This window comes from Ostrinia nubilalis, chromosome 12 (assembly GCF_963855985.1).
Source record: "Ostrinia nubilalis chromosome 12, ilOstNubi1.1, whole genome shotgun sequence".
NCBI lineage: Eukaryota > Metazoa > Arthropoda > Insecta > Lepidoptera > Crambidae > Ostrinia > Ostrinia nubilalis.
This window is the reverse complement of record NC_087099.1, coordinates 8,161,920-8,189,803: the sequence shown is the minus strand read 5'-3', so window position 1 is coordinate 8,189,803 and position 27,884 is coordinate 8,161,920. Positions and strand designations below refer to the sequence as shown.

The window sequence follows — 27,884 nt, the reverse complement described above, 5'->3', positions numbered from 1 at the left end:
AATTAATTAGATAACTGATTGGTATCTTGTCTTATGTACCAAGTACTAATTAATTAATTAACATCATTTCTAAAGGCTGTAAAATTGCGAACAATCAAATGTAACTAAATATTTTTTCTTACAACCTACGTAAAGACGAGCACAATTTATAAAAAATACCCAAAATTTTTTATCCAAAGTGTGGCTATTCACCATAATGAACCAATCCCCCTAATTGCCACAATCTCGCGTCCTTTAAGTTCTCACTAAGCCAGCCGCTTAAGCTTACAATCTACAAATTGATACATACAAAGTAATCGTTTTAAATCGCTTGATTGCACACAAATTTACTCAGAGCAAGAGCGGTTTCGTCCGATTCGAATCCGATATTAAGTCGTATCAGATCAGTCAATATCTAGCAAAGCAAATGAAGAAATCGGATGACGGAAATGGGATCCAGTGCATAGTTCTACGACTTTAGAAACTTTAAAGGCCAATGTATAAGTAATTAATTTCGTTTAAAATTATACACTTACTAGCTTTCCGCCCGCGGCTTCGCCCGCGTGGAATTTTGTCTGTCACAGAAAAACTTTATCGCGCGCGTCCCTGTTTCAAAAACCGGGATAAAAACTATCCTATGTTCTTTCCCGGGACTCAAACTATCTCTATGCCAAATTTCATCAAAATCGGTTGCGAGGTTTAAGCGGGAAAGCGTAACAGACAGACAGACAGACAGACAGACAGACAGAGTTACTTTCGCATTTATAATATTAGTTGGGATTGACCCGAAAAGGGATCAACACAGTATCGGCTTAATAAGGCTGTATGTTTCCTTAGTAAAGATAAATAACTACCCGGAGCGTATTTTCAAGGATTCGGATCGGACGTAGTGCGAAACCGCTCGATCTAACTAAAGAGTAGAAAAACGAGCAAGTGGCAACCCCGTATATAAGTCAACATACCCCGAGTTTGCATGGAATAATAAGTTTGTTGACGCCAACTAGATAGTTAAGTTGTTGTTATTTCAGCTATCCCTTCAGGGGTCTTAAATCACCATCAAAACAATTTACTGAAGGCTATATCATCAACAAGTTTCTAAACAATACAAGGAACGCATATTTCTTAGAATTTCGTGAATCTTGAATGATTTGAGATTGTGTTATTTAATACAGAGATAGAAATTCTCAGTGATTGCAACATTATTTGAATTTTTATATTTATGTTCAAGTTAATTAATTTTGCTTATCTAAAACAAACAACTCGATGCCTATGTTAGTTTGCTTTGTTTTATTTGTTAACAAGATTTCTAGATTCTATTATTGTCTAGTAAGACTACTTAGTTGTTGTAGTTAAATAAAAGCACTTAGTTTATTAGGTCTACAGATGATCTATCCATGTATAGAGTAGATATCTCCTACTTTCTTATTCAAGAATACTTACTAAGTCTGAAATTTCAACGAACATGTTCCAGACCAAACACGACGCACGCTTCAGCATGAAGTTTTCAATCTAATCGAAACTACCCGTTCGAGAGACCTAACAACTTCAATATTCACTTACTTGAAAAGGAATTGCGTGATTTCACTGTCCCAAAACTGGTCACTGTAGTCTTCTTCTTGAGTCGTGAGCCCTCTGGCCAAGTCGTCGAAGGCAGATCGGAGCTCAAGTATCAGTGGTCGGTTGAACCAATCGCTGAGGCGGACGGTCCCAACCACGGCACGTCTCTCGGAGAACATTCTGGAAAGTATTATTCTGGTCAGACACCATATTTCATCGTGAATGTATCCGATAATACAATCTATAGTCTGCGGCAATAGACTCTGTAAATTTTGGAAATAAATGATTACAGACAGCCTCACCCCTGGTCAAATTAAGATTTTGAGCTTAATAATGCTAATTCTCTACTTAAGTGTGAGCTAAAATCTTGCATTGTTTTGAGATTACTCAATCCCAACTCTCGAAGTTGATTTACTCTCAGTTCGGAAAAATTTAGGATCAAGAATAAGCTTGAGTTCATGCTTGAGTCGAGTACCATGTTCAAGTTTAAGAACTTCAATTCATACATAACATTACTTCACCTGCAGTCAAGGTCTCTTTCGGTGTCAATGTTATTCAGGCTTATTTCTTAGTAAAATTGTCAGTGTCTATTCGCGCGGATTGTACACGTGAATATCCTAAATTATGGGCCCAGGATTGGCCCTTATTCAGTTTCACTTTGATGTCGGGGTCACTTTGAATTGGACACATTTCAAATTAGGTAGTATTTATCGTACGTAATAAATTCTTGCCAGTGATTTACGATGAAAGTATTACGTGTTAAAATATATTTTTCGTGGAGTTGCCCTAAATATTATAAATGGTTAGTTTATGACGTTTGTTAGTAGGATGAATGGAGTTTACTTTTTCACGAAAAAACTAAGTAGTTGATGATAAGATAAGATTTTGATGACACTGCTGTATTTATTATTAATACGTCAGAATAACGTAGGTCTTAAATTAAAACGATATTAAGTATTATAAATCTACACGGTCTTAAAAACTACCTTTAAATATTACAAGTAGAACTTAAGCACAATAGGATTATCAAAGAGACAAAACAAAGTCATTTTTCTTTTGTTTTCTTGTGAAATCTAACTTAGTTTTGCTAGGATTACTCTAAACCTAGCGAGGTCAATCTATTGAGCTAGAACTAGAAATCCAATCACACCCACGCCCGTCGGCGTTTTTTCTCCCGTTTAATGTTTTTCTTTGCCCCTTTTTCCTCTAAAACTTGGATCAAAGGGCTTTAAATGTTTTTCACAAAACCATTAATTTTATTTAACACGAAAATCTCCGTTTAACTAAAAGGGGCGGTTTTTCAAAAAGTGTGTCATCCAACAGTGCTAGCCAATGTTTGTAAAACCAAGGAAGGCTTTAATTATAACAATCGTATTCGATTAAATTTATACTTTAGGTTGTTGGACTCCGACCAAGTTTCTTAGTTTTTCGCGTGTATTTTAGTGAACAAACGGGATTATCTCCAAGCGGTTATCACACTGCACCGCGCTACGAAGCGGGGCCGCAGATTTAAATATCATACAGTCTAGACCACATCAAGGCAAAGTAGCACTTAATACAAGTACATTGGGGCTACAGAGTAATAAGTTATCATCCGCCGCCATCCGTACCTAAGTTAGCATAATTTGATACACATGTTAAACACATTGTGATGGCGCGCGGAAGGTACGAGTATGTCAGTATGTCAGAGCGCAGTGCAGTGTGAAACCGCCTTGTACCATCCTTATTTCAGAGTCTGGTTTACGAAAGTTTATAGAATATTCATAAATGTATCTGTTAAAGTTCGTTAACTAGTTCCTGCAGGCTCTAAGCTTGTAAACATTCATGAGCGATTAAATTACGTGATTGCATCTCTACGTTCTCTATTTTCTAAGATAAACACTATGGCATCTTATTCTCTGTAATAGGAGTGATTTTACAACGAAAATGTGCTTTCGTCTGCACGAACTAAGCGAAACTATCGCAAAATTAAATCATTCACAAGTAAATAATAATATTATTGTAGTTAGAAATTACTTGGTCTAACAAAATCTGCTTAGTCTGCAATTAGTGTGACCTCTAATAGGAACAATTACACGATAGTTATTGACAGTAAATAGGCAGTTGTTAATAAATACAATTACTCACTTCAAGTATCCTCTAATAAGCGTGTGGAAGTGCCGGAACGCGGCAGTGGCGTGCTCATCCAAGACCGATGGGTCTACGTTGGGATTGTAGTCATTGATGTAGCCCTGCGCTCCCGGGTATATCAGTTTGTTCTTCACCATGTTATCATAGCCTGGACATAAATAAAAACAACCCTAAAATACCCGTATAAAACATAATTTTGAATAAACTTCGAGCTGCAACAATCTACTAATTAGTTCAAGAGGTCATTTAGTTAGTCTCCATTGCAGGGTCTCCACTATAGGAACGCGAATATCTCTAGATGATTCATTACAGATAAAGGAGGATTTGACCTACACTCCTGGCCAGACAGGTTGGCAAAGCATGATGTTCTCACATTCGTTTACGATATCCACCGGATTAGTTAACTTTTTATTTTTATAGGTAGGTAAACGCTTTATTTCTGGATCTGTCACATATGGTAATGTTTGTTTTCATTATTTATTTCCATTATTTCCAAAAGTATAATTTATATTATTACTTACTAATTTAATATAGGTAGGTAGGTACTTAACACAAAAACTTTTCCTTTTCCATTATTATGATGATTTAAAAATAAAGCGCTTACAAAAACTTTTCATATCATTCATTTAAGTAAGTGAAGTTAATCTTCAACTTTACGGGTGTTAACAGGAGTTTTCCGACGTAATCAGATATAATCCCTCGACAAAAATTGTAATGGACTTCGTGTGAATCACGGCTAGAATTAACTTTTAAAAGAAGTTCAGTGAAATTTTCAAGTCCGTTGACTTAACTCTGAAACAGTGAGATCAATGTTCGCATGTAATAACCGATGTTGTGTCGAAAATGGTAATTTTCAACTGAAATTAAAACCTGTTATTAAAAGATGTACAGTTGGCTTAATATTATTCAGAAGGTAATTTGTTTGCGAATAAATATAACAGACTACTAACACTACAAATTTTAATTATCTAGGTAGATAATTTAAAAATATTTTTCTTGTAGTAGATTTATTCAGTAACCGAACACAATGTTACTCGTGCTTAAATTTTCGCAAGATTGCTAATTTCAAATAGCGCCAACTATACGCTCCATCATGTCTAATATTCACGGACTTTACATTTATTAAAGTTCACTAGACCATTAATTATCGAGTTTGAACCTCGCTCACTAAACACTGGGTAGTTAGTAGCACACTATGAATATAAAAGAACAGCAGCATTCTCTATTTTACCTACTATTGAATTCACTTTGTAAACTTTAAATTTTTCAATCATTCAAAGGCAAGCAACTTAAATATCATTTTGACCTAACCTTAAGTCTTTTTAAGTCTGTATCATATGTATATTGTATGATTTTCCAACAAAGGAGACATAATTTGGCTCTTGTAGTCCCAGAATAGATAACTATTATCATTCCGCGCGTGTATCAAATGACTGCAAGGGGTGTCACCCGTTTCACGACAGAACCAAGGTTATCACTCTACCATGTTAGACAATCAATTATCCAAATCTGCTAATGAATCGAATCGTTTCGCATGATTGGTACTCGTAACTGGAAATGTGTTAAGAGATATTATGACGACATTACACCTTCGTGGAATCAGATGCTGTCTACGTAATATCTGTTTCTACATCCTACACAAAGCGCAAACTTTTCTGGTGCTGGGTTCACTATATTATTATGATGATATCACATCACGTGACCCTTTAGGGCATAAAATATGCCAAGCAGACGACAGTAGATACCTTAATTGCGATTACACTTCGCGTGAGAATGCGGTCAGACTCTTGCCTATAACTAATAGAAAAAAAATAATTAAAAAAACACGACCCATTGGGAAAATGGTCCTTCGAAATGATATTCGTATAGTCTTCAGCACTATCAGATTATACATTTTGATGCAAAATATGTTTTATTACTATTGCATGATGTCACATTATTGAGCTTGATATGCCGTCGTCTGCACAAATGCTTTCAACACACTTGTTAAACAATACCTACTACCTCTTTTGCAACCCCATAAACTTAATTAAACTACCTGACTGTGACATAGCCGTAATCCTAAAATGCTATGAATGACGTTTGCAATCATGGTGGCCATGAAATCCACGATGACGGTTATAAAACGGGTCAGCATACCAAATTACCTATCGTAAAACTGGGTTTTAAGGAAACGGGAAAATGGCTACCTAACCTTGACTTTGGAATTCTTAACTTATTTCTCTAGAGCTTTGAGAGGTCTTAAAAATTCTAAATTAATAAACTTGTCTCTAGCTAGAGGTTTAGGAGACCTTAATAATTCTGCTTTAAGAGATGGTAATAATTTAATGGTACCTACTAATTATCCACTATGATGATGATAATTTCACGCGCAACAACAAACTGCTTGATTTATATTATCCATTGCTTAGTATTTTACAGTAGAAATGGAAAAGATTAGACTTTTATTTTTGAATCATTGAACAATATTTAACTTCCTGAGTTTTTCCGCATAAGGGATAAATTGGTGAAAATGTTGAATTAAACGTAGATAAATAAACTTACCAAGGAAGATTGGCAGGTATTCGTAGTAGTTGATGTGCTGGAACTGTGCGATGTGGATACGTCTAGCCTCCTGGTAGAGGATCTCGTCACTCCAGTGAGGGTTGAGGCTGGCAAGACTATCAGCAAGGCGGTTGTGTTCACGCAAGAGAAGCACTTGGAGAATTGCCAGTTGGGGGTTCTGGTTTGTACGGATGTCACCTAAAACATTGAATCCTCAGTCAATTGGGTACGTGAGATTTTTTTCTGGTAAGCCACAGTGTATAAAACTGGCAGAATAATGGAATACCTAACGATTTATCATACCATGTCACTGAATGACAATTCTAAGGTATAGCGCTTAACTGGTTAGGTCCCTGCGGCATTGAACGGGAAGGTTTGTTTAGTTTTCGTGAAACGTCACTTTTGCCGTGATAACTCTGTTACGTGACGTCCTACGTTACTCCTGTAACATCGTTCTACTTCCAAAGGAACCTTCTCATTTATGTGCTTTACTAACCCTACTCTAGAGCTGTCCAGTCTTATGTCCTATAAGACACTTCACGTGCCGTCTGAAGGTTATATAAAGGTCATGATTTGAATATATTTCTTGCCATTCTTGGCGACTAAACGGTCCCCAGCGTACGACTAAGCCAGCCACAGGAGTCATATTTCATAACGTGAGATAAATATTCACAAATTTATAAAGACGCTGTCAGGTCGCATGTTAAGTTTCGCCAGGGGAAAGATTTGGCTTTTTACTGTCTACAATCGTAAAAAAACATAATATTTTAAACCACTTAAAACCTTCAATTTGAAGTTGGGTTCATGTATCTTCAAAAAGCGAACTTACCTGTCAAATAACAAGGTTCATTTCGCGACTGCGCCGACTCGCAAGTGAGGGTAATGTTGGGATCCTGAGGGGGCCACTCTCGGCCTCCTCTCAGCACGGTCAGAAGACGTCCACCACGGAACGCGCGGATTGGAGTAGCCTGGCCTGTACTGCTGCCGTATACAAGGGACATGTCCATGTATGCTGTAACTGTTGACAGCTGGAACAAAATTACAATGCTTGTACATATTAAGCTTGTATAAAAGAGATTATAATACTGTAGCGTATATAAATCTCTTTTCTCTGGCATTGGAGGAGAAAAAGCAAATAGTAAAAGAAGTAAGTAAAGTGGAATCTACATTTTATTGCCAATATACCCTAGCGAGGAACATGATTATAGCTGATGGGTAAAGGACATCGGGTTTTTGTTTCCGGTCCTTAGTTGAATAAAAATATAATCAGTTCAATAACTTGTCCATATTGCATGTTTTAGAGGAAACTGAACGATCATACAATCATGTACCATAACGACCAGTAATTTTGCGTGTCATTGTTTTATAAATTTTGAAAGAATAATATTGTTTTACTACTTGTTTATTCTCTACTTATTTATTCCACACAGGGCTAATTAATAAGAAATTTTAGTCGAGTTCCCTAATATTTACTTTTAATTATATCCGGGCAATTGAGAAATAGTTGGGCAAACAACAATTCATAACACCAAGTTGGGTTGATAATATTAACAGTTTCAAACTGCCCTAGTCAATTTAAAATTATAATCGAGTTCAAAGGTGGCCAGTTCCCAGTAGCGCGCCTCACGAATTTTCACAAATGTAATTATCACCGCTTCATTTAATATTTTCGATATTAAAAATGTAAACCTGACAGCACTCGTCCTCAGTTCTCTATTCCTGGAACAGGTTGGTAAAATATAGAGCAATATTTTATCAAAACGGATACTTATTTTATATTTCCGCGAAGTTCTTTGCTCATGTGAACCTGTGCATAAAATACTTATTAAATTGAGAGCATGGGTGCGCGTCAAAACGTTTTCATATCATTTTATCGTCGATCGCCCCTCCAATTCGTTCAAGCTCATGTTTCCCAGAAAAGTTGTTGTAAATATGAATTCTCTGTGATTGTTGTTATGAACAAATTGATAGTAGGTAAATATCAATTATGTCAACATCTTTCATTGTGTGTACAATAGTTAAAATGAATGTGATTTTTGCGCTTGGTTCTAATATAAGTAACAATATATTTGAGCTGCTGAAATCATACACTTTTTTAGCATCAATTTTAACGATGAACTTGTACCGTAACTGAAGCACGAAAATTCGCAAACCAAACAACAAACGTATTCGCATGCACATTCAACGAATGTTTGTATTGAAACCAATGTGCGTTTCAAGCGGTAATTATGTTTGTAGCGAATAGGCGTTGTGCGTTTCAAGCGATATTTATGTTTCTATACCTATGATGTTGCGTTTGAATGGAAGCTCAGGCTATTTTAGTCGCATCGCGTTCATTATATTTCGCTCGTGCCTTCGCTTACATACACTATTATAGTTAGTGTAACAAAAACTTCCTTGTACTAGATTATTGGGCAAAATCGGATTTCAGTCTAGGCACAGTCACAGAATACATAATAGTAGCAGTCTAGATCACTCAATCAAGCTTACAATTTACTCAATTACCTATTTTATCTATAGTTCTACTTACAGGTTCTGCAGGAGCATTGGGGCCTGTGCATCCTCTATCACGAGTGCTGGTGGTCCTCACAAAGTTCATGCACTGGGTTCCCTGGGGAGCATGAACCGGGTCGTTGGGAGGAATCAGGATCGGGGCGCAAGTCGGATTGGTGGCCGAGTCTGGAGCCAGCCGCCCGTTGTTGTCACAGCATGTTAGCTGATCCTTGTCTTAAATAATAAGGAGCATTTTAAAATGATTACCAAATTAAAACGCACAACAAAACTCAAAACAACCCAAAAAAGGCCATGATATAAAAGAAACTGACCCTCCCTTACATTTCTTTGTTGTACCCTTAAAAACTTGGCATTAAAGAGGTATAATAACAGCAATTCACAACCCCAAAACGGGCACACATCACAAAAAGTTGATATTTTTCATTTTATTATTCCTCAGCATGATCATTTAGCCTAAAGATTGCTTCTAAAGTTAACGAACATAATAAGCCTTCGATCCAACAGCATCCATTTTCAGTCAAAAACTTATAGCCTCTTTTAAGCACTGTATCGACTGTTGAAACGATTGTTCGTAATAAAATAAATCACACACACGAACAAAAAATGAAAGATGACAAAATGCCTCAGATGAATTAAGCTAACGGAATATGAAATACTCAGTAAAACCTGTCCACCTTTTCAAATCCAAAAATGAAAGCTGGCGTCTATTATAAATTTAAAAATCCCAATAGCATAAAATTACTAAATCAACTATGAAGCACAACTCAAAACTCATAAAACACACCAAAACAGACTAGATTATAGTACTACCACTCTCTTCACTACTACTGTCTTCTCTACTACCACTATGTCGACACGTTGAATTTGAGTTACTCGTTACGTTGTCTTTATCTGTTGAAAGTCACCATAAAAATTATAGGAATTTAAAATAAACACACATACACAATAATTATGTAGGTTTGTACCTACATAATTATTGTTTGTAAATAGTAGGTACAGTCGCGAGCACATCAGTCTAAATATTTAAGTTGCAAAGTTTAGCTATTTACCTACAACAACGTACTTAGCTTAACAAACCGGTAAATTACAAATTATAAGTTGAAAATGCAGTAAGCTTAGCAGCTACTAATCAATTCGATTAACGATGCATATTTCATACGTTTTTCAACACATTTATTCGAAAAAGTTAGTAAAAATTGAGTACCTAATTAATTTGTGAAATAAATATTTTTAGACTTAATATCACTTTGCTTGATTACAACATTTTCAATTACTTGACAGCAAGAGTAGGTAATGCTTCAGTAATGTAACAATAAATTTAATCAATCAAAAACACACTCGTTTGTGAACATAAAATTAGTGCAATAAGATTCAATTTTCATTACCGAGGATTTATTGAGGACTTAAACTAACTTGTCTTTAAATCGAAGAGAAGAGATTTAAGTATTTTTCCGGTCCGGAAAAAATAGGATTACTTTTTTTACGAAAATGATTTTTTTCTAATTTTAGCACTCGAATATGTTTCTAAGTCTCTGCCAATAATCATATAAGCCTTGCATTTTCGCGCTTCACCCAAGCTTTTAAGGTATTTTCACGAACGCGATATTGAATTTCTTTACATCTAGGATAACTCGGCTCGAATATTGCCTCTGTCTGGAAGGATTTTGAAATGGAGTCCGCTTTTTATTTAGCTTTGTGTGATTTTATTTTGTGTCAAAATGTTATTTTCTTTAGACTCAACATTATTTGAACATCAGGAGTATTTGGAAACGTGTACGTAGGTTGTATTATGTATAAAATATTTTCGTTTGAGGATTGAATTATTTTTATTGCTCTGTATCAATAAATTTCTTTATATTTATAATACATATTTCAAAATCAGTCCGCTAAAACGAGAGCTTCATGATTTAGAGGAAAACGGTCAAATAGAGCGAACGATGCAAATTAGAGATCAAGTTACGCCGAAATCTAATGTGACAAATGAGTGATGACCATTTGCGAATACTAAGATTGCTATAAATGACGTGTGGATAGAGGCCGTACTTTATTCATATAAAACGTTATTAGTGATGTGCTCCATCTGTAATCGAGATGTTTTTGTTTTATTAAGGACATACCTACTTACGTAGCTCTAAACTGTACCTATTGAGTAAAATTTATTGAAATCAAAGAGCCCTAAAATGTCCTAGACATCCCTTTCTTAATTGGAAAATTTTCCAGCTAGGAATTTAATTAAAGCATTAAAGTTACTTAAAGACCTGTGACTCAGTTACTTACGGGTTTGCGCCACGCCAGCAGTAAGCGACATGTCGTGGGTTATGATCTGGCCCCACTGCTGGGCATTCAAGTTCCATATGGGGCTGACCAGCTGTCTGTCAGGGAATAGGCGAAGACTTAGCAGTCTTGCGTTGGGGAGCGGAGCACCTGATGCCGCTCTTGGCCAAGCGCTTACTCCTGTAATAAAAAAATATGATAAAAACCTTGGTAAGTACTAATGTTATAGACTTGAAAAGAATAAAAGAGTAGGTACGCATTTAGGCAACAAGATATGAGAATGATAATATAATAGAATGTTACGTTAACTTTTCAAATGATTACAATAATTTAATATTAGATTTCATAATACGAATTCATAGATAAATATTATCAGTAACTTTAGATTTAAATAGGCCCCAACATAATACAACTAAGTAACTCTGACATTGCTTCGGAACAATAATAGGCCAGTGCTGAAAATAATTATTACCTAAAACATAAATCTCGGTCACTGTTACATACACAAAAAACAACAATAAACCTCAATAAATACTCAGTCATAAAATATCAATGTGTTTATTTACTAAGTTTATTTACTAATAGCAATATTAAAGCAACGAGTGAGTTGTATTTTTGGTGTTGTCGACCGTCATCCTAAAAAATACTCTTAAAGACATTACGACCGCTAAGCCATGAAGCTTATATTATTATCTTCTTACACGTGCCGCTTTTAACTATTTTTATATGTCCAGCACCCATTTCTATTTATTTCAGTTAGGGCTATTACGCACTTTATAGGACCTAAATGTGAGAAATGTCGGTCCACCATACTAGTAATATTTATTTTTACGAGGGATAATGCACTGTATCTGATTTTAATTCGTGAAAACTCTGTGAAAATAATTACTGGTGCTACTAAAAGTCTTATTTTTTGGAATATTTTTTTTTCTTGGGAGCTTTTCTCGGTTTAGGAACGAATGCAGTACGTAATCGCTCAGGAAATCCTATTGTTGACATTCCAAACAGGAAGCTGACAGGGAAAATTACGATATACCCCAATTGTACACACGGATAAACTAATCGAAACTTAGTTGTCTTCTGATAACACAATCCCTTTCACAGACTACACCCAAGGAAATTACAGATAAAGTGATTGATTGAAATCTATAATTGAAAGGATTTATATGGATGTCGTTAGAACGGCGGGCTTCTCAAAGGATACTTCAAGTGATATATGGGGCTCTATATTATAATGTCATTGGCAGATAATAAAGACGTTCAAGACAAATTCCCCGGCTTTATTGGAAACTAGTGAACGAATTTGAGGATATTGGTAATAGTAATAATAGAAGCAATTATTTAACGATATTGTAATAATCGTTCATGAAATACTTCGTCTCAAGCGTACCTTTTCAGTTGTAGTTGTCTGTTTTAGCGTCAATGTTATAGTTTAAAAACTAAATTCTTAGAGAAGTAGTCCCTAAAACTAGAGCCTAAAATATTAACTAGCTACCGTCTGGGTCGCTTCGCTCAATTAGATTTCGAAGAATGAGTTAATAAGTTGTTGTTTAGTCAGTAAACAACAAACCTATTTTATCTATCCGTCTTCGCAAACTTTGGGGTTTACAAGAAAAGATTAATTAAAATCCGATCCTACCTATAGATCAAGTTATTTTATTTTCAAGGCACGATGTACCTTTAAATAAGGCAAGGACATTTCTGAACATACCATTTTAACCGTATATTGGATACCATCCTCTGGTGACATAAAGTACGGTAACGAGGCGGAAACAAAAATGTTTGTCACGCGAAAGCCGATGTATAAAAGATTATTCTTTGTTCTTTATCAATCGAGTTCAAAAAGAAACTGGAACAGTATGTTATTTAGTCACGTTGATTATTTCAAAGGACACAGTCTACGAAGATGTTGCAAAAGGAACCTACAATGACAATGAAAAGTTTAAAACAAAGGTAATAAAAACGTATCAACAATATAATATGTCGTCTCCAGAAGTAATAAAAAAGATTAATAAGTCATTATACGAATGCGGATTCGTTTTATTTTTGGCACTTCATCAATATAATGAGCAAACAACTTGAATGATTTACTGATAGGGTAACTACTTACGCCACAATACCGATAATATTGAAGAGCCCAAAAAGAGAAACATTATTGATTAAATAAGAAATAGTAGAATCTATTTATACTATTTTCTTGTTAGTTTCTATCGAATGAGTTACATAACGCACCTCATAAAATCTATCATGGCTCATGCATTTATTAGGGTTTCTATACCTAACAAGAAAACTCCTTAAGAATTATAGAGCTTTAAGAGACGATCTATCATCATCATCATCATCATTTCAGCCATAGGACGTCCACTGCTGAACATAGGCCTCCCCTAATGCTTTCCACGTTGATCGATTGGTAGCAGCCTACATCCAGCGCTTCCCTGCTACCTTTACGATGTCGTCAGTCCACCTTGTAGGTGGACGTCCCACGCTGCGTTTTCCGGTACGCGGCCTCCATTCCAGCACTTTGCTGCCCCATCGGCCGTCAGTTCTGCGTACTATATGCCCTGCCCATTGCCACTTCAGCTTGCTAATCCGTCGGGCTATGTCAGCAACTCATGAATTAGGAGAAAACCATTCCATTTGTTTCCATTTTGTGTTCCCAATAGCTACTAGTTAAGAATTTACTGAAGCTATTGCGATCACGTACCTCTCCTAAATTTTTACTTAAATATTTTAAGCGTTGTAGGAGAATAAAAGAAGTAAAGATACTAATAGGGAAAGGGAATGATGAACCCATAAGCGATTTCGACTGGTACTTGACCGGCATTATGTTCAGAAATCTAACCAGAAAAGTACCTCGTGTCCTCTCAAGCACGAAATCATCTTTTTAACGGCTGACCGTCCGTTGGCTTAGCAAACAACGTCCTTTATTAGTATTATAAATAGAGTTTACGACCCAAGCCTCACAGAGCCATTATTCCGAAGCAGGACCTATTTGTGAAACATCATAATTTTACTAAAGAACAATTTTTATGACGAATTGTTAACCCTTACAAGCACTCATCTCCGAATGAATTATTTAACCCTAACTCACCATCAGCATAGTTGTACGGCACCAATCGTCCGTAGGGTGTCTGCGGCATACCCCATGAGGGCCTGGCGAGGTTATTGCAGGACCCATCAATCGCTCTGTATCGAGACTTGGTGCAGAAGGGCGGAGACAGGCCACAGGTCTGGGCACCTGGATCGGTCCCCGTGCCCAACGGTGGGGGTGGGTTGCTGAAACTGTAATGTACGCGATGAAATTTGAGCTCCGGAACTGCATTCTAAACGGGATTAGTTGCTGCTCGAATAGATTAAACTTTTAGATTGGTCTTGCACTTGCTACTACATAGTTGTGCGAATGATACTAATTGCTAACGTTACTTAACTTGTACTGAAACGGCGCCGCGGCGCTTAAACTCGAACTTGAGCAGAAATATTTGAACCAATCAATTCATTTAAACTCATGATGAGATTCTGGTTTGTATCAGTTGAAATGGGGCATGTTTTAAACATAATATTTTTTCACTTGCAAATATCTCTTACTTAATTTATCGATACGGTAGTATTAACTCGTATAAAATTATTAAACGATACATTAAAAATAATGATCTGTTTGTTTAATATAAACAACAAAATTTAATGAAGCGCGAATAAATGCGTTTCTTGACAACCGAAACGAATTATATTTTAAACTACACTACATTTTATACTTACGTAAACTCATAAGCTAGGTATTGTTGGTAGCATAATTTACTTTAATAGAGCAAAATGGGACACAGCATTTAGATAGGTGTACCTACATTTATTACTAGGAAAATAGTTGCCAGTCAATATCACGTGCCAACCACGTTTCATGATGTTCACTCGCCAAAATATTATCCTTTTTGTAACCGCTCAAGTTACACCTTAATATTTTTGTTCATCGAACCGGAAATATACAGGGAAGTAAGGTATTCTCGAGCTGAAGATAAAAGAAACTTACCACAAGATTGCTATGAAAATGCAAGCAAGTTTCGTTCTAAAGAAAACTCTTGCACTCATATTAAGTTACGTTACTTTGTTGCTACGTTTGCAGTAGGTACATATGTATATTTATATTAGCTTTATTTCTGCTATCAATATATTAACAGTGTGTTACAATTATTTTTGTAATGTAACTATGTGTGTAGATACAGTTTTGTAACATCTGTGAGTCGGTATGGTTACAGTTGTTGAACCGTGTAGTTATTTAGGTAGCAATCGCAAGTTTGGGAGCGGTGTGTTCGTGCTTTACATCGGTGGTAAGTTCGCTTCGGAGTTAACTCTACCTTAAGGCAGGGTCTGCGTATCCCAAGGCACTTTACAAGGGTTAATCTAATAAGGATGATCAATGTTCCTGTGTCACTTTGTGCAAAGGGTGATCGTATAGTTTAAGAGTGTTATGTTGAGTTGTACCAACACCGAGTTTTATAGGGTTCCTTTTTAAAGTAGTTTATTTAAATGATACAAAAACAATTGATCAATCCTTCGACGTTAACGCTCATTACACACAGGCGGTTCAGTGGGAAGGTAGTTGTGACGGCTGGCTAGAATTTATGCAGCAAGCGAACGCAAAACTGTACACATTTCGCTGAAAAGGCGGTGTGGTAGGTGCTATAGCGCTAAGTAAGACAGCATAGGCGACAATTTTATCTGGAACTTGTTGAACCTGGATCACCTTGTTGTACTGATAGTTGCATTGACTATAGTCTATCTAGTTGACTATGGATTACAGGATCGTGGCAGGGTTAAAAAATGCACACCTTTCTAAAACACATTTTTAACCCTCCCGCTGCCGCCTATGTGTAGCTTGAGCATAATAACTAGGATATGTAGTAACCTTAGTCCAGGTCCGCTCGGTACTGGTGCCTCACCCGACAGTTCGCTGGGGACAATCAGTGCAGCGTTATAGGCAGTGCAGAGGTTAACAGGATGTAGACAGTGTAATCATTTGTACAGTGGCTACGAAAAATATTGTCGAAAACTGTTTTTGGTAAATTAACGGATGAAAATCTTTTAGATTTTGAGTCCCTGTACCTAATTAATCTCAGCATCTTACAAGAACCTACCCACGCGTAGCGGATACAGTCAAATTGTTAGATTATAATTATTTGCCAAGAAATGGTGAACATTACTTGCTTCCTTTAAGCGAAGTAGTAGTTAGTAGCCTTTAGGCTATTATCTAGAGATGAAACGGATATCCGGTAACTATCCGGTAGGCCGGATATCCGGCCTAAATTTACTATCCGGCCGGATACCGGATAGTGACTCACTATCCGGCCGGATACCGGATATTAAAAAACTACGACAATTTCCTATTAATAAAATGAAATACATTAATCTTTGAGGTAAATATCAATAAAATGGCTTATAATAATGACGGCTTTTATTTAAAGTTCAAAAAGTTACAAAAAAGCCATATTAAGGAATTTCAAAAAACTAATTTCTTTTTCTGGGCTATTCACTCTAATCTAACTAATGCATTTAAATAGTAAATACCTATCTGTTAATGTCGAAATATTGCCAAATAAAATAGACGATCTTTTTTTCACTGATGGTCTGATGTTATGATGCAGTTCAACGGGACTATTCCCACCTCTCGTTCCCACCACTGCAACTCCTGTGTAGCCAGGATCTACAGCTTGACCGCCACAAAAACCCAACCAATGAAGGTCAAGTTTGTCCCGGGGGAAAGTTAAACTGTCATTGGACCCGCAACGAAATTAATCAGAAGAACATAGGAGGAGTTCGAAATTAAGGTTCGACTTCCCTCCATTGCAAAGCGGATGACAGGTAACAAACAAAGGTTTAAAACCTTTAAGAAAAGATTATGCACCACGGACAATAAATTAAATTAAGGGGGCCTATTTTATGAGCAATTAGCAACTACCTGCCAATTCCTGCAAATTCTTCTCGAATGTACGCGAACGTCTAACTAGGCGATGGTTAGAAATCGACCATTGCTCGTCGCAGTTCCTCACGGTACATAAACTTCACGAATTCAAACTAGTTCCGTCTCCTTTTTGCGAGTGTTCCACTGATGATGTCAGTCATGAGCAGTCTGCCCATCATATCTTGTGGGAGTGTGATCTTTAGAAACATGAACGTGATATAATGCTTAATTCAATACAACATACATCTGTTTCCGCAATTTATTACACCGATCTTGTCGCGACAAGGAAAAATTTCCGTGCTTTTAAGCGATTTTGTGAAAAATATTATTATGATGCAGTTCAGTCAGATAACGCAGCAAGTATTTAACTAATTTAATTTTCGCTATTCAATCACACACTCACGATGGCAACCGAAATCGCCCGAATTGATCTGACCCTTAGACAAGTGGCAAAATATGACATTCTATTCGGACGGATTCGATTTTCGGAAAGTGTGACTAGTCTAGTCTACTTATTAGATACACTGATCGCGTTCGAAGCGCCTTTGCGGCGCTAAACTCGTCACGACATGTAACGAGACAATGGGCCAACTATCCGGCCGCCGGATATCCGGCTATCCGGCCTAGCAGCTGGCCGGATATCCGGTATCCGGTATCCGGCCAAACAACTATCCGTTTCATCTCTACTATTATCTTTATAATAGATCGATCTATAACGGTGTGTTAAACCAAACTAGCAACCTCCGTTTACTTTCAGCTTTTGACAGGTAACAATTCAATTAAATGCAAAAAGTTTTAATAAATGAATTAAAACTAAAAGGTTACGGATGAAAACCCTCGTTAAATTCAAATGGATGTTGAAATTAGATTACAAATCCCATAATCCCATGTGAATGAACGTTGACCTGAAAGTTAATTTAGTAATGCACCTAACTTTATTTGTAGCTTGCGTTATAAAAGAAAAACTAAAATATTTTACTTATTTGCCGTATTATTCATAATGCAATCAAATTAATAACAATTTAATCGACAGATGTGCAACTATGCAATGTGCAAACACAGTTTTGACAATATTTTTCATAAATGTTTTTCAAAATGTATTTTCAGCTGGAAAGTTAAAATTCATGGTAAAGACTTGTTTTGTAGACGTTGTGTCATTAACTCCTGTATGTACGAGTATGTATTCTGAAAAGTAAGACAGAGTTATGAGTACATAAGTAATAACTAATAGTTCATTAAGTAGGTAAGGTAAGCATGCATTTGGTTTAGAAGGCATCAAATTGTACATTGAAACTTTGCTGTGTTGTAGGTATTTGGCTTGGTATGCATGTAGGGTAATGCATGATAATCTTCCATCGTATGCTAAAATCAACAGAAAGGTATGTTTCATAAAACTCAAAAACGCTCAATAGGATTGTGTGGCATCAATCCCCCTTTGATGAAATTTTTCATGTGAACCGGGTTCAGCCGGCTATGCATACTGCATAGGCAGTCTACTGAATACAGTATTTTGGTAGATCGTATTTTTTCTATCAATGAAAATAAATAAGAGAACACCTTTATTTGACCAATGATGATGCTTTACTCTTGCTTAAATTAAATAAATGCACATACATTCCACTTATTTAAATATACCTACCTCGCCAATAGAAAATGTACGCTAAAAATCGACTCAATCATAGAGTTAACTACCTCAATAAACTTATTACCTATTACAATCAAACATAAGTTTTCTCAAATCACTAGGTAAATTATAGAGCTCGATGTCAATCATATTCAGTTTTTTTGTTACTACCAAGAATTACAGTTTCTATTGGACGATCCATAAGCATAAATAAACTCGCCTCGCTCACATACAAAAAAATTTCTCGCTCACCCAAAACCTAAGACAGGTAGCCTCTGGGCCGTCGGGCCTGCAGCCACGACCTTAGCGTATTGAGCGCCAGGCCCAGTGAGCTGGAAGCCTATGTTGTTCAGGAAGGCCTGGCTTGGCGTCGGCTGCAGGTTGACAGTCAGCGCTTGCGCCGCTGCACACAGCGCGAGTAGCAGAATTGTACTGCTCATATTGCCTGGAACAAAAGAGAACTTAAATTAGATTTATGATCTAGAAAATTCCTTTATATATAGAATTTACTTTTATAAAACAGTACAGAGAACATCACATACTTAGTACACTGCTAGCGTCTTAAGGAGTTGGGATGCTTAATCTTTTACTAATCCGGCTGATATATCTTTTAAAGCCAACACTGCATTAGCAAATTCGGTACTAATATGTTGTAAACGTAAAAGTTACTTTCTGACTAACTAATTACTTACTCATTATCTTGTTTACATTAAATGACGCGCTACATTTTTCAACGTCGCTATTTTTTATGACATACTACGCTTGGCGCGAAACTGAAATATTAAAAAAATAAAAAAGTGGCCAGTACGTGCGGTAACCGTGGTCACAGCAAGAAGGTCGAATTTAAGAAACATACCTATTTGAGGTCAAGATTAGTGCGTATTTATTTCAAAATAGTTGACAACCAGCTATCAAGCGTTCTTTTTTTGAAACAAATTATTTTTAAATGCGAGTGACAATAAATAAATTGTGAAGGAGGTTGTACTTTTCTTCTAACATTGCGAACCGCTGTAATTTCTATGGCATTTCTTATACGTATTGTTCCGGGTTCTACCTAATTAATTACTTGTTGATAATATTTATTACAATAGCTTTCACCATTAACAAGAACTACCTCAATTCACGTTCATTATACCCAATTTCTCGGTACGTAGAGAAATTAATAAGTGGCGTTATTAAACCACGTTTATTTAATTACTTCCTCCTTCCTACCTCTTCAAATCAAATGAAATCTAAATAATGCATCGTTTACAACACCAACTTAATGTACACATCGGATTTAAATACACCTAGATAGCGCTTTAGCTTCCACAGTTTTGAAAATCTATTTAAAAAATTCAGGACACACGTCTATCAAGATTCCAAGTTGACAGGTCGTTGCCAAAGGTTGTTAACGTTGTTTACAAAGCCCTATTATATCTTCGTTCTATACAATTGACCAAAAATCCGGTTTTAACATTTGTATCGGTTACATTGTATACTTTTCGCAAGGCACACCCCAATAACTTGAAGCGAGTTATTTTTAATTGGAACTGCTCATCGGATTAAACATTGTTGTGGCAAAATGGTACTTATTGCAATTACATAAGGTGCAACTATGTTTAGGTACCTTGATGTGCCTTCGTCCGTACAACTAAGTTCTGATATCAACGCAACACTAAACTAACCAAACGGCATACTCCTGTCATCGTAACGTTTCATTCGTAGAATTATTGTCGTCAGTCTACATGCTACTGCCGATTATGGAAAAAATAATTGAACCTCTTCTGGGAAATTTTATAGGAAGAAGTGAAAATTTCGAAGCCGCATGGTTCAGTTTAAAGTGGTAAAGACAAGTTTGTCTTAAAAAATTGATAAAGAAAGTACAATTTAACACACAAGTTTAATGCAGTTTACTCACTTAAAAGTCTGAATACTTGTAAGTTAGTTTTTTTCACTGAATAAAGTTTTTATGAAACGTGAGATTTACCAAGATGAAGAAACAGGTCTAAAGTCCAACGTGGAATATTAATGGGTGTTTCTTTTATACAAATTATAATTTGTCTTAACAGATGTGTCAATATGTATTATACAATATAATTTGTTATACAATATTTGAATTTATTATTCCATGTCACGATAATTAGTCATAGCAACACTAATTATACATATTAAATGATAAGTCAAATGGCTCAAATATTTTTTACTGTGAATTCTTTTCTTTTAAATATTTTTTTAAAATAGATACGATTATTTAATAACATCTTCTAAAAAATATAGTTTGCATGCCAGTGCCGCATGGTCTAGGATCTAGAACTTTATTTTCTTATGAAAGACTAGTCATTCTTTAATTTCTTCTATTTTTCCTTTTAAGCCACGGAACCCCAAAAATATAAAAAGCAGTGTCTAAAAATATATCGGTATGTAAATAAATTAGCCAGATGTGATGATAACTGATGATATAACATATTATTATTACGTTGATGGATTGAACTATTTCCGTACATACGAGTAACATTTTATTTTCATTATAGTAGTTCTTGCCCTCACGAAGGCTAGTGAGCTTTACTTGTGTGTGTACGTGTACATGCACATAACTAAAAATATAACTATAGAGTAATGTCTATCAAAACTTTTGAAAAACAAACAGTAGGTAGCGGACCACCACACATGTAAAGCTCACTCGCCTTTGTGAATTGCAACAATTAAGTATAAATTTTGTTTTACTCATGCCTATATTTTATTCCAGTAAAATTCTATACCTACTCGTATATGTAAGTACCTATTAAACATCAAAGGTTAGTTTTCTGGTGAATTTAATCAAGAGAATTTATTGGCACATTCGTATCCCTAACCTTAGATTAAGCGATTTTGTGGACCTTTTTTTATCTACCGATTGCTTTTGAACATCACTTCGCTGTAAAATCTACTGAAAAATTCAACTTGAAACCGTATCCTTTTTAAGACAACTCATGAATAAAAATGGTTCTCCTTTTTTTAATCCAGTGTTTTATTGGAATTTGTCACGTCATTATAAAAAGGAGGTTAAACATAAATTGATAAAAAACTTAACGCCCTTTCGACCGCTCTATTTTCAAAATATTCTGTCTTTGTGAGTTCATTCATTTACTCTTTTTTTTCGCTATTTACGCATCCTGAGACATATCTTTGTCGCCCACACTCGTTAGTCGTGGACAGTTTTAGAAAGAAAAATAATAATAGATTCAGTTTCCTTGTAACAAGTTACTGACAAGTCAGTAGCTAAAAGACGCATAACTAAATCACAATTTATATAAATAGCACTTTTATTTAAATTTTTATCTACAGCAAAAAGAGACATGTTCACTGAAATGTCCTTTAGTAAAAAGTGGTAAGTATTCCACGAACCCAATTATAATTCGATTCCATATCTAAAAGCCCCAAATTGTCATGGCTCAGTTGGCATTCCATTCAAAACTACGAGTTTTTAAGTATACCGAATCCTCTTTATGGAAAAAAGACCTCCTTCCGCGAACTCTTTATCCTTTGTATGGGTATTGATTTTGCGTCGTTTGCCCTCATTTGCCCAATTTTTTACATACAGCTGCATTAAGGGTCTTATTTTAGAAGTCGTTGAACCCGCGACTTCGTTCGCGTCGAAACTTAATGCCAAAACAGATGAACAAGACTCTTTATTTATATGAAACTCCTTCTAACATAGGGTGTTCAAATAATAACAGTTCATAAAGATGATAAAACAATTTTTAGCAAATTCACACACACACAAGTTCTGTAAATAAAAAAAGTTTTTTGTAACCGTAATAACCTTAAGAGTGTTCGATATTTTATCTTAAATCACAGATGGAAAGATAACTTTTCCCAAGGGCCTCTTTATCCCGAGATTATTAACAGTTCCCGGGGGATGTGCGATAAAGTATTGCTGGGACAAACCTCAATCCACACGTGAACTTAGCTCTGACAAATAAAAGTTGAGGCGATTCGCAGACAGTTAAAAGGAAAAGTGATTCACATTTGTTACGACTTTTCTGGAACTTTCTTATACCTTCAAATGCAAATCACAATAAAACTCAAGCACATCATAATGAAATATGTTTTCTAAGAACATAGTGTCTGTTTTTATTTGCTCCTTAGGAAGTATTTTTGCAATTTTTAAATCCAATTTGCAGACTTACACTTTAAAGAACGAGAATAAGCTTTTAAATGGTTCCAACAACCAGTAGACAAATATTTAAATAATAGTACTTAAAATATATCGCGTATCTAATGCGTAATGTATTCCGCCCTTCTCTCCTAATGGTTTTAGGTAGGTATTATGTCTGGAAGTGTTTTGTTGCTACTTCATTGTAGGATTACATCAAAGGACTAAAGGTTATTGCCAGGTCTAAATGAGTTACTATGACGTGTAGGAAATCCGTACAAAGGAATAAAAATCCGCCTAGTAACAATTACAGGGTTCTAACTTTACCACAAAACTTTACCAAAAACCTTTACGTCGTAAGGTGGGGTAATTTGGGGTAGATAGAGCAATCTCTGGGCAATCGAAGGAAACAATCGATAATGCTGCTGATTGAAACAAGTCCACCGTTCAGCTAATCAACAAAATTTCCGTTCAATCAAAGGTCAATCGACAAAACGTGCATCAAAAGGATATTTTACAAGTCATCAGTTTTGCGCACGATTTAACGTTTACCACAAAAAGTTGTCGACATGTGTAATTATACTCAGACGCACATTTTAGACCACATTCGCCATGGAGAGGCGGGGAAACGCCTCTGTGTTACAGGTAATGAAATTAATATTCATCAAATAAAACTTTCTTCATCATGATCCCATGTTAGTGTGGGTAATTTTGGGAATTAAGGTTTGGAGCACGATAACTAGGTAGGTATAGGAATGCTAACAGCAGTAAAACCTTTTTCTCAATTTTCATATGTAAATTGTATTCTTAAGTAATGCACGAAATGTTTGTAATACGAGTATGTATGCATCTATTTTATTTTTTTCAGCTTTCAGTATTTTTATAGACATTTCAGTCTTACGCAAGAGTGACATGCATTTCAAAGCTTTACTTAGGTCCTAAAAACGTTACTATGCAAACAAATAATAATAATGTGTCGTTTGAAACGCATGTCTATGGCGGCCAAGTTAGTAGGGCATGAAACTATGTAGAGCGGCCTTGACGCCGCGTGCAACACGACACAATGACTGTTAACACTGACTTTCCATTTCATTGATAACTGGAACCAACAAATGAGACGTGTAAAGCTCGACCAATCTGTACAGCCGGCGGGAAAAACATCTGTGAGTAAAGAACGTACGTGTAAGCTAACGCGTAACACACGTAAGTAACTAACGCGTAACACACGTAAGTAACTAACGCGTAAAGAACTTTTGTGCGATATGACACGATATTTTTCGTTCGTTCGTTCGTTCTTTTCAGCCGAAAGACGTCCACTGCTGGACGAGCTGGAAGACGTAGCGTGGGCAGGCCTCCCACGATATTTTTATTGAAACATAATTTAGAGCGCCTGGACTACGGAAGAAACCGTAAATTGAGACTTCTTTTAATATAATTTTTGCAGAAGCTAATTACCATGAATTAATAATTTGCATACTAATAAGGCTATTCTCATTTTCATTTTATGTAGGAGCATTACAAAATGTCAACAATATTATATTAGACAATTTATTTTTATCAAAATTTAAATCACATTTTTGATAATGAAAATAATAAATAAATTACTTAGGTACGTTTGCTTTTTAGCACAGGGAAAAGCATTTTATCCGACCGCTGAACTTCTTGCTCAGAAAGCAAAATTGAACTTACTTTTGTTATTGACTGTACTATTGCAAACAGCTTACTATCAATTCGATGCACTTTCAATGTGTTAAGAATTTACACATTAAATGGATGCAGTTTGAATTAGCCATTTGCATCATGCAGTGTAGGAAAGAGGTGTCGTAATAAACCTGACATTGTAACGGTCTACGAAAAAAAAATATTTTGTGGTTACATTAAATTTTAATTAATAAGGAGTATTATTATAGGTTTCATTACTAAGGAGATTGTATAATGTAATAAATAATAGCAAGACACTAATTATTTATAGATCCAGAACAACGTAACTCACCCGGTATTCGGTATGCAAATTATGTCCAGCACGTCGCCTCCATAACAGCAAACTGAATAGTAAACCTGACGACATAAACTCGAGTGGCCGATTCAGAAATCAAGCGCAAGCAGTCCTACAAGGCATTCCAATCGCGACTTAGCTAGAGCCTTAACAAACTATGGTATCCTGGTATGTTTACTTCGCAGCTGTAGACAGTCTTGTGCTATTTCCCACGCTTACTGGCCAGTTTGTTAAACTTGGTTTACTGGATAAACATTTTTAAGATGTTAGTTGTAAAGGCAGAACTTGGTTGTTACAGGTAGTAATTAGTGTCCTTATTCTGCAGATTGAAAAATTTCTTAATGAAGATTTTATAGGTCGTTTTTTTTATCCACAACGAGAAAGCTCTTGGATTGTTTTACTCGTAACTTAGTAGTCTTCTCTATCTAGCTTGATAAGTGAAGATTAATACATATTTTTTTTACTCTTTCAGACTCTAAAAAACACCTAAGTAAGGTTTTACAGGTAATTAAGCTACACAAAGCCTTTGAAAAAGCTTTTGGCGTTTCCTTTAGTTTAGTCTGCAATAAAAGGAATAAGTATTTTTGATAAGATTTCACCATGATCAATCAACAAGGAAAAACTGACTCTCTAATACTCTCCTTAACACTAGAGTACACGCTTGGCCTACTATAGTAGACCAGGGTAACATTTTACGCTATAACTTTTTTTAAACTTACGCCAGAGAACTGGCATTCCAGGAAAGCCTCGTTTACTAAATTTGTCAATAAGCCAGTAAAGCTTGGGTTGCTAGCGCCTGCGCAATTTTCTAAAATTGGCCGTCAAAACAGCGGGTCTAGTCAAAAGCCCGAAATCACTCATCAAAAAAATTATGGAAGACTTGCAACTAATGGATTTACCACGTGTACCAGGCAGTAGAAAGTGTTGAATACTATGACAGATAAAAAATAAATCATATTTTTCCAGTAAATTTTGTTTTTGTTAACATGGATCTCAGAGTGCAATTTTGGCCCAAAAAATGTACAACTTTTAAATCTGTTTATAATGTTTGATCCCAAATAGTTATTTAGAGAAACTTTGATTATAAAAGAACAATAATAAACAATTTTATTATTTACATAGTAATTTTATTCATAAATTGCTTACAAACTGATTAACAGTGATTTTAAATTGGCTTACCAGAGTAGGCCGCGCGTGTATTGGTGTAAAAAAGGGGCGCGTGTACTGTAGTGTTAATATTAATATTGTTATGTGGCTTCAAAGGAATATTATTATTATTAACTAAGGGGAAAAGAGTTGATAAAATTAAGGTTGTTATTAGAGATGAAACGGATATCCGGTAACTATCCGGTAGGCCGGATATCCGGCCTAAATTTACTATCCGGCCGGATACCGGATAGTAACTCACTATCCGGCCGGATACCGGATATTAAAAAAACTACGACAATTTCCTATTGATAAAATGAAATGCATTAATCTTTGAGGTAAATGTCAATTAAATGGCTTATAATAATGACGGCTTTTATTTAAAGTCCAAAAAGTTACAAAAAAGCCATATTAAAGCCTTTAAAAAAACTAATTTCTTTTTCTGGGATATTCACTCTAATGAAGAATACATAAATAGTAAATATCTGTTAATGTCGAAATATTGTCAAATAAAATAGGCGATCTTTTTTTCACTGATTTCAGTCAGATTACGCAGCAAGTAAACTAATTTAATTTTAGCTATTCAATCACACACTCACGATGGCAACCGAAATCGCCCGAATTGATCTACCTCCTAGACAAGTGGCAAAATCTCACATTCTATTCGGACGGATTCGATTTTCGAAAAGTGTGACTAGTCTAGTCTACTGATCGCGTTCGAAGCACCTGTGCGGCGCTAAACTCGTCACGACATGCAACGAGACAATGAAGAATGTTCACTAATTTTGTTTTTTAGCTTTCTGTATTCTCTGTTAAAAATTAAAAATACACGTGAAAGAATTATTTCGATACGTCAATTAGTTTCTAAGATATTGAATTTTAAAAGTGCGGGCGGCAGCCGGCCCTCCATTTTATGCGCGTGACGTCATATTACAGTGACTGGCTCATATTTGTATGGGTGGAATCTTGCAAGCTGAATTAAGACCCACTTCCAGGCAACCGATTAAGCTGAAATTTCGCAAACACATGTGATTTGGATGACCATGCAATATTATGATGACATGGAACTGATCTGATGATGGAGCTGGAAGGTGGCCATAGGAACTCTATAATAAAACGACTTAAATCCATCGAGTTTGGGCTCGTTCGTTTTGTATTGATGAGTACTTTAATTCTATATAGTAATCAGGGTCTAATGATGGAGCTGGAAGGTAATTCGCAATAAAACGACACAATCGCATTAAGTTTGGGTTTGGTTCAATTTCAATTTCTGTGATGGGTCTGGGTGTTAATATGTATAATAAGTTTGTATTTACAAAAAAAAATGTATTTAAGTATGTTTATATCCGTTTTCTAGTGAGCGGACACTGTGAATGTACGTCACGCGGGGTCACGTGACCGTAGGCGGGACTCAATATTTAAGCGAACTTTGAATGCCTATAAAATCATAACTACTGGGTATTTTTGAATGAAATAAAAACTAATGTATTTGTAAATGTAAAAGCCTAACTGTAACATAGGTTTCAAGTGATTTTGCATACCTAGTAACATTCTCAATTGGCCAACTATCCGGCCGCCGGATATCCGGCTATCCGGCCTAGCAGCTGGCCGGATATCCGGTATCCGGTATCCGGCCAAACAACTATCCGTTTCATCTCTAGTTGTTATTCATCTCGATTTTTGTGTAAGATTGAACATAACATCAAACATAACGTAGATTAGTCTACAAGCTTATACAATTTGGTCTGGCTGAAGACATTAAAAAATTACAGACATATTATGTCACTTAAAAATACTATTCAATTTCACTCTCGTATATTTTGTATTTTCACGTAACCAACACAAAAGATAAAAAGAAAATATAATTCTTGAAGGCAGAATTGCCTTTGTGAGAGCAAAACCCATAAAACCGTGGTGATAACCATCCATGTTACATAACGTCCGTTACATTTCGCATACGGGGATCTTTTACGAACAATGAGTATGGAAAGTGACGTACCGCCTTACGATACCATTTCCATTCGAAACGGGTTTCATACACGTTTTTATG

At 35.8% G+C, this 27,884-nt stretch overlaps 1 protein-coding gene across 3 annotated transcripts in view; it reads right to left on the bottom strand.

Annotated features, from left to right (window-relative positions):
* The window catches only part of LOC135076889 (peroxidase), a 140,018-nt gene that overhangs the window by 6,198 nt on the left and 105,936 nt on the right, over positions 1–27,884 (bottom strand). For 2 of the 3 annotated variants that reach the window (XM_063971399.1, XM_063971400.1), the window contains 9 exons: positions 18,828–19,020; positions 15,899–15,943; positions 14,090–14,280; positions 11,002–11,178; positions 8,741–8,937; positions 7,040–7,238; positions 6,211–6,408; positions 3,664–3,814; positions 1,540–1,716 (listed from right to left, as the gene is read on the bottom strand). In XM_063971399.1, coding sequence (XP_063827469.1) covers positions 1,540–1,716; positions 3,664–3,814; positions 6,211–6,408; positions 7,040–7,238; positions 8,741–8,937; positions 11,002–11,178; positions 14,090–14,280; positions 15,899–15,943; positions 18,828–19,015 — 1,523 coding nt within the window. In that variant the 5' untranslated portion in view covers positions 19,016–19,020. The remainder of the gene's footprint in view (positions 1–1,539; positions 1,717–3,663; positions 3,815–6,210; positions 6,409–7,039; positions 7,239–8,740; positions 8,938–11,001; positions 11,179–14,089; positions 14,281–15,898; positions 15,944–18,827; positions 19,021–27,884) is intronic. The other variant, XM_063971401.1, reaches the window with a different exon arrangement.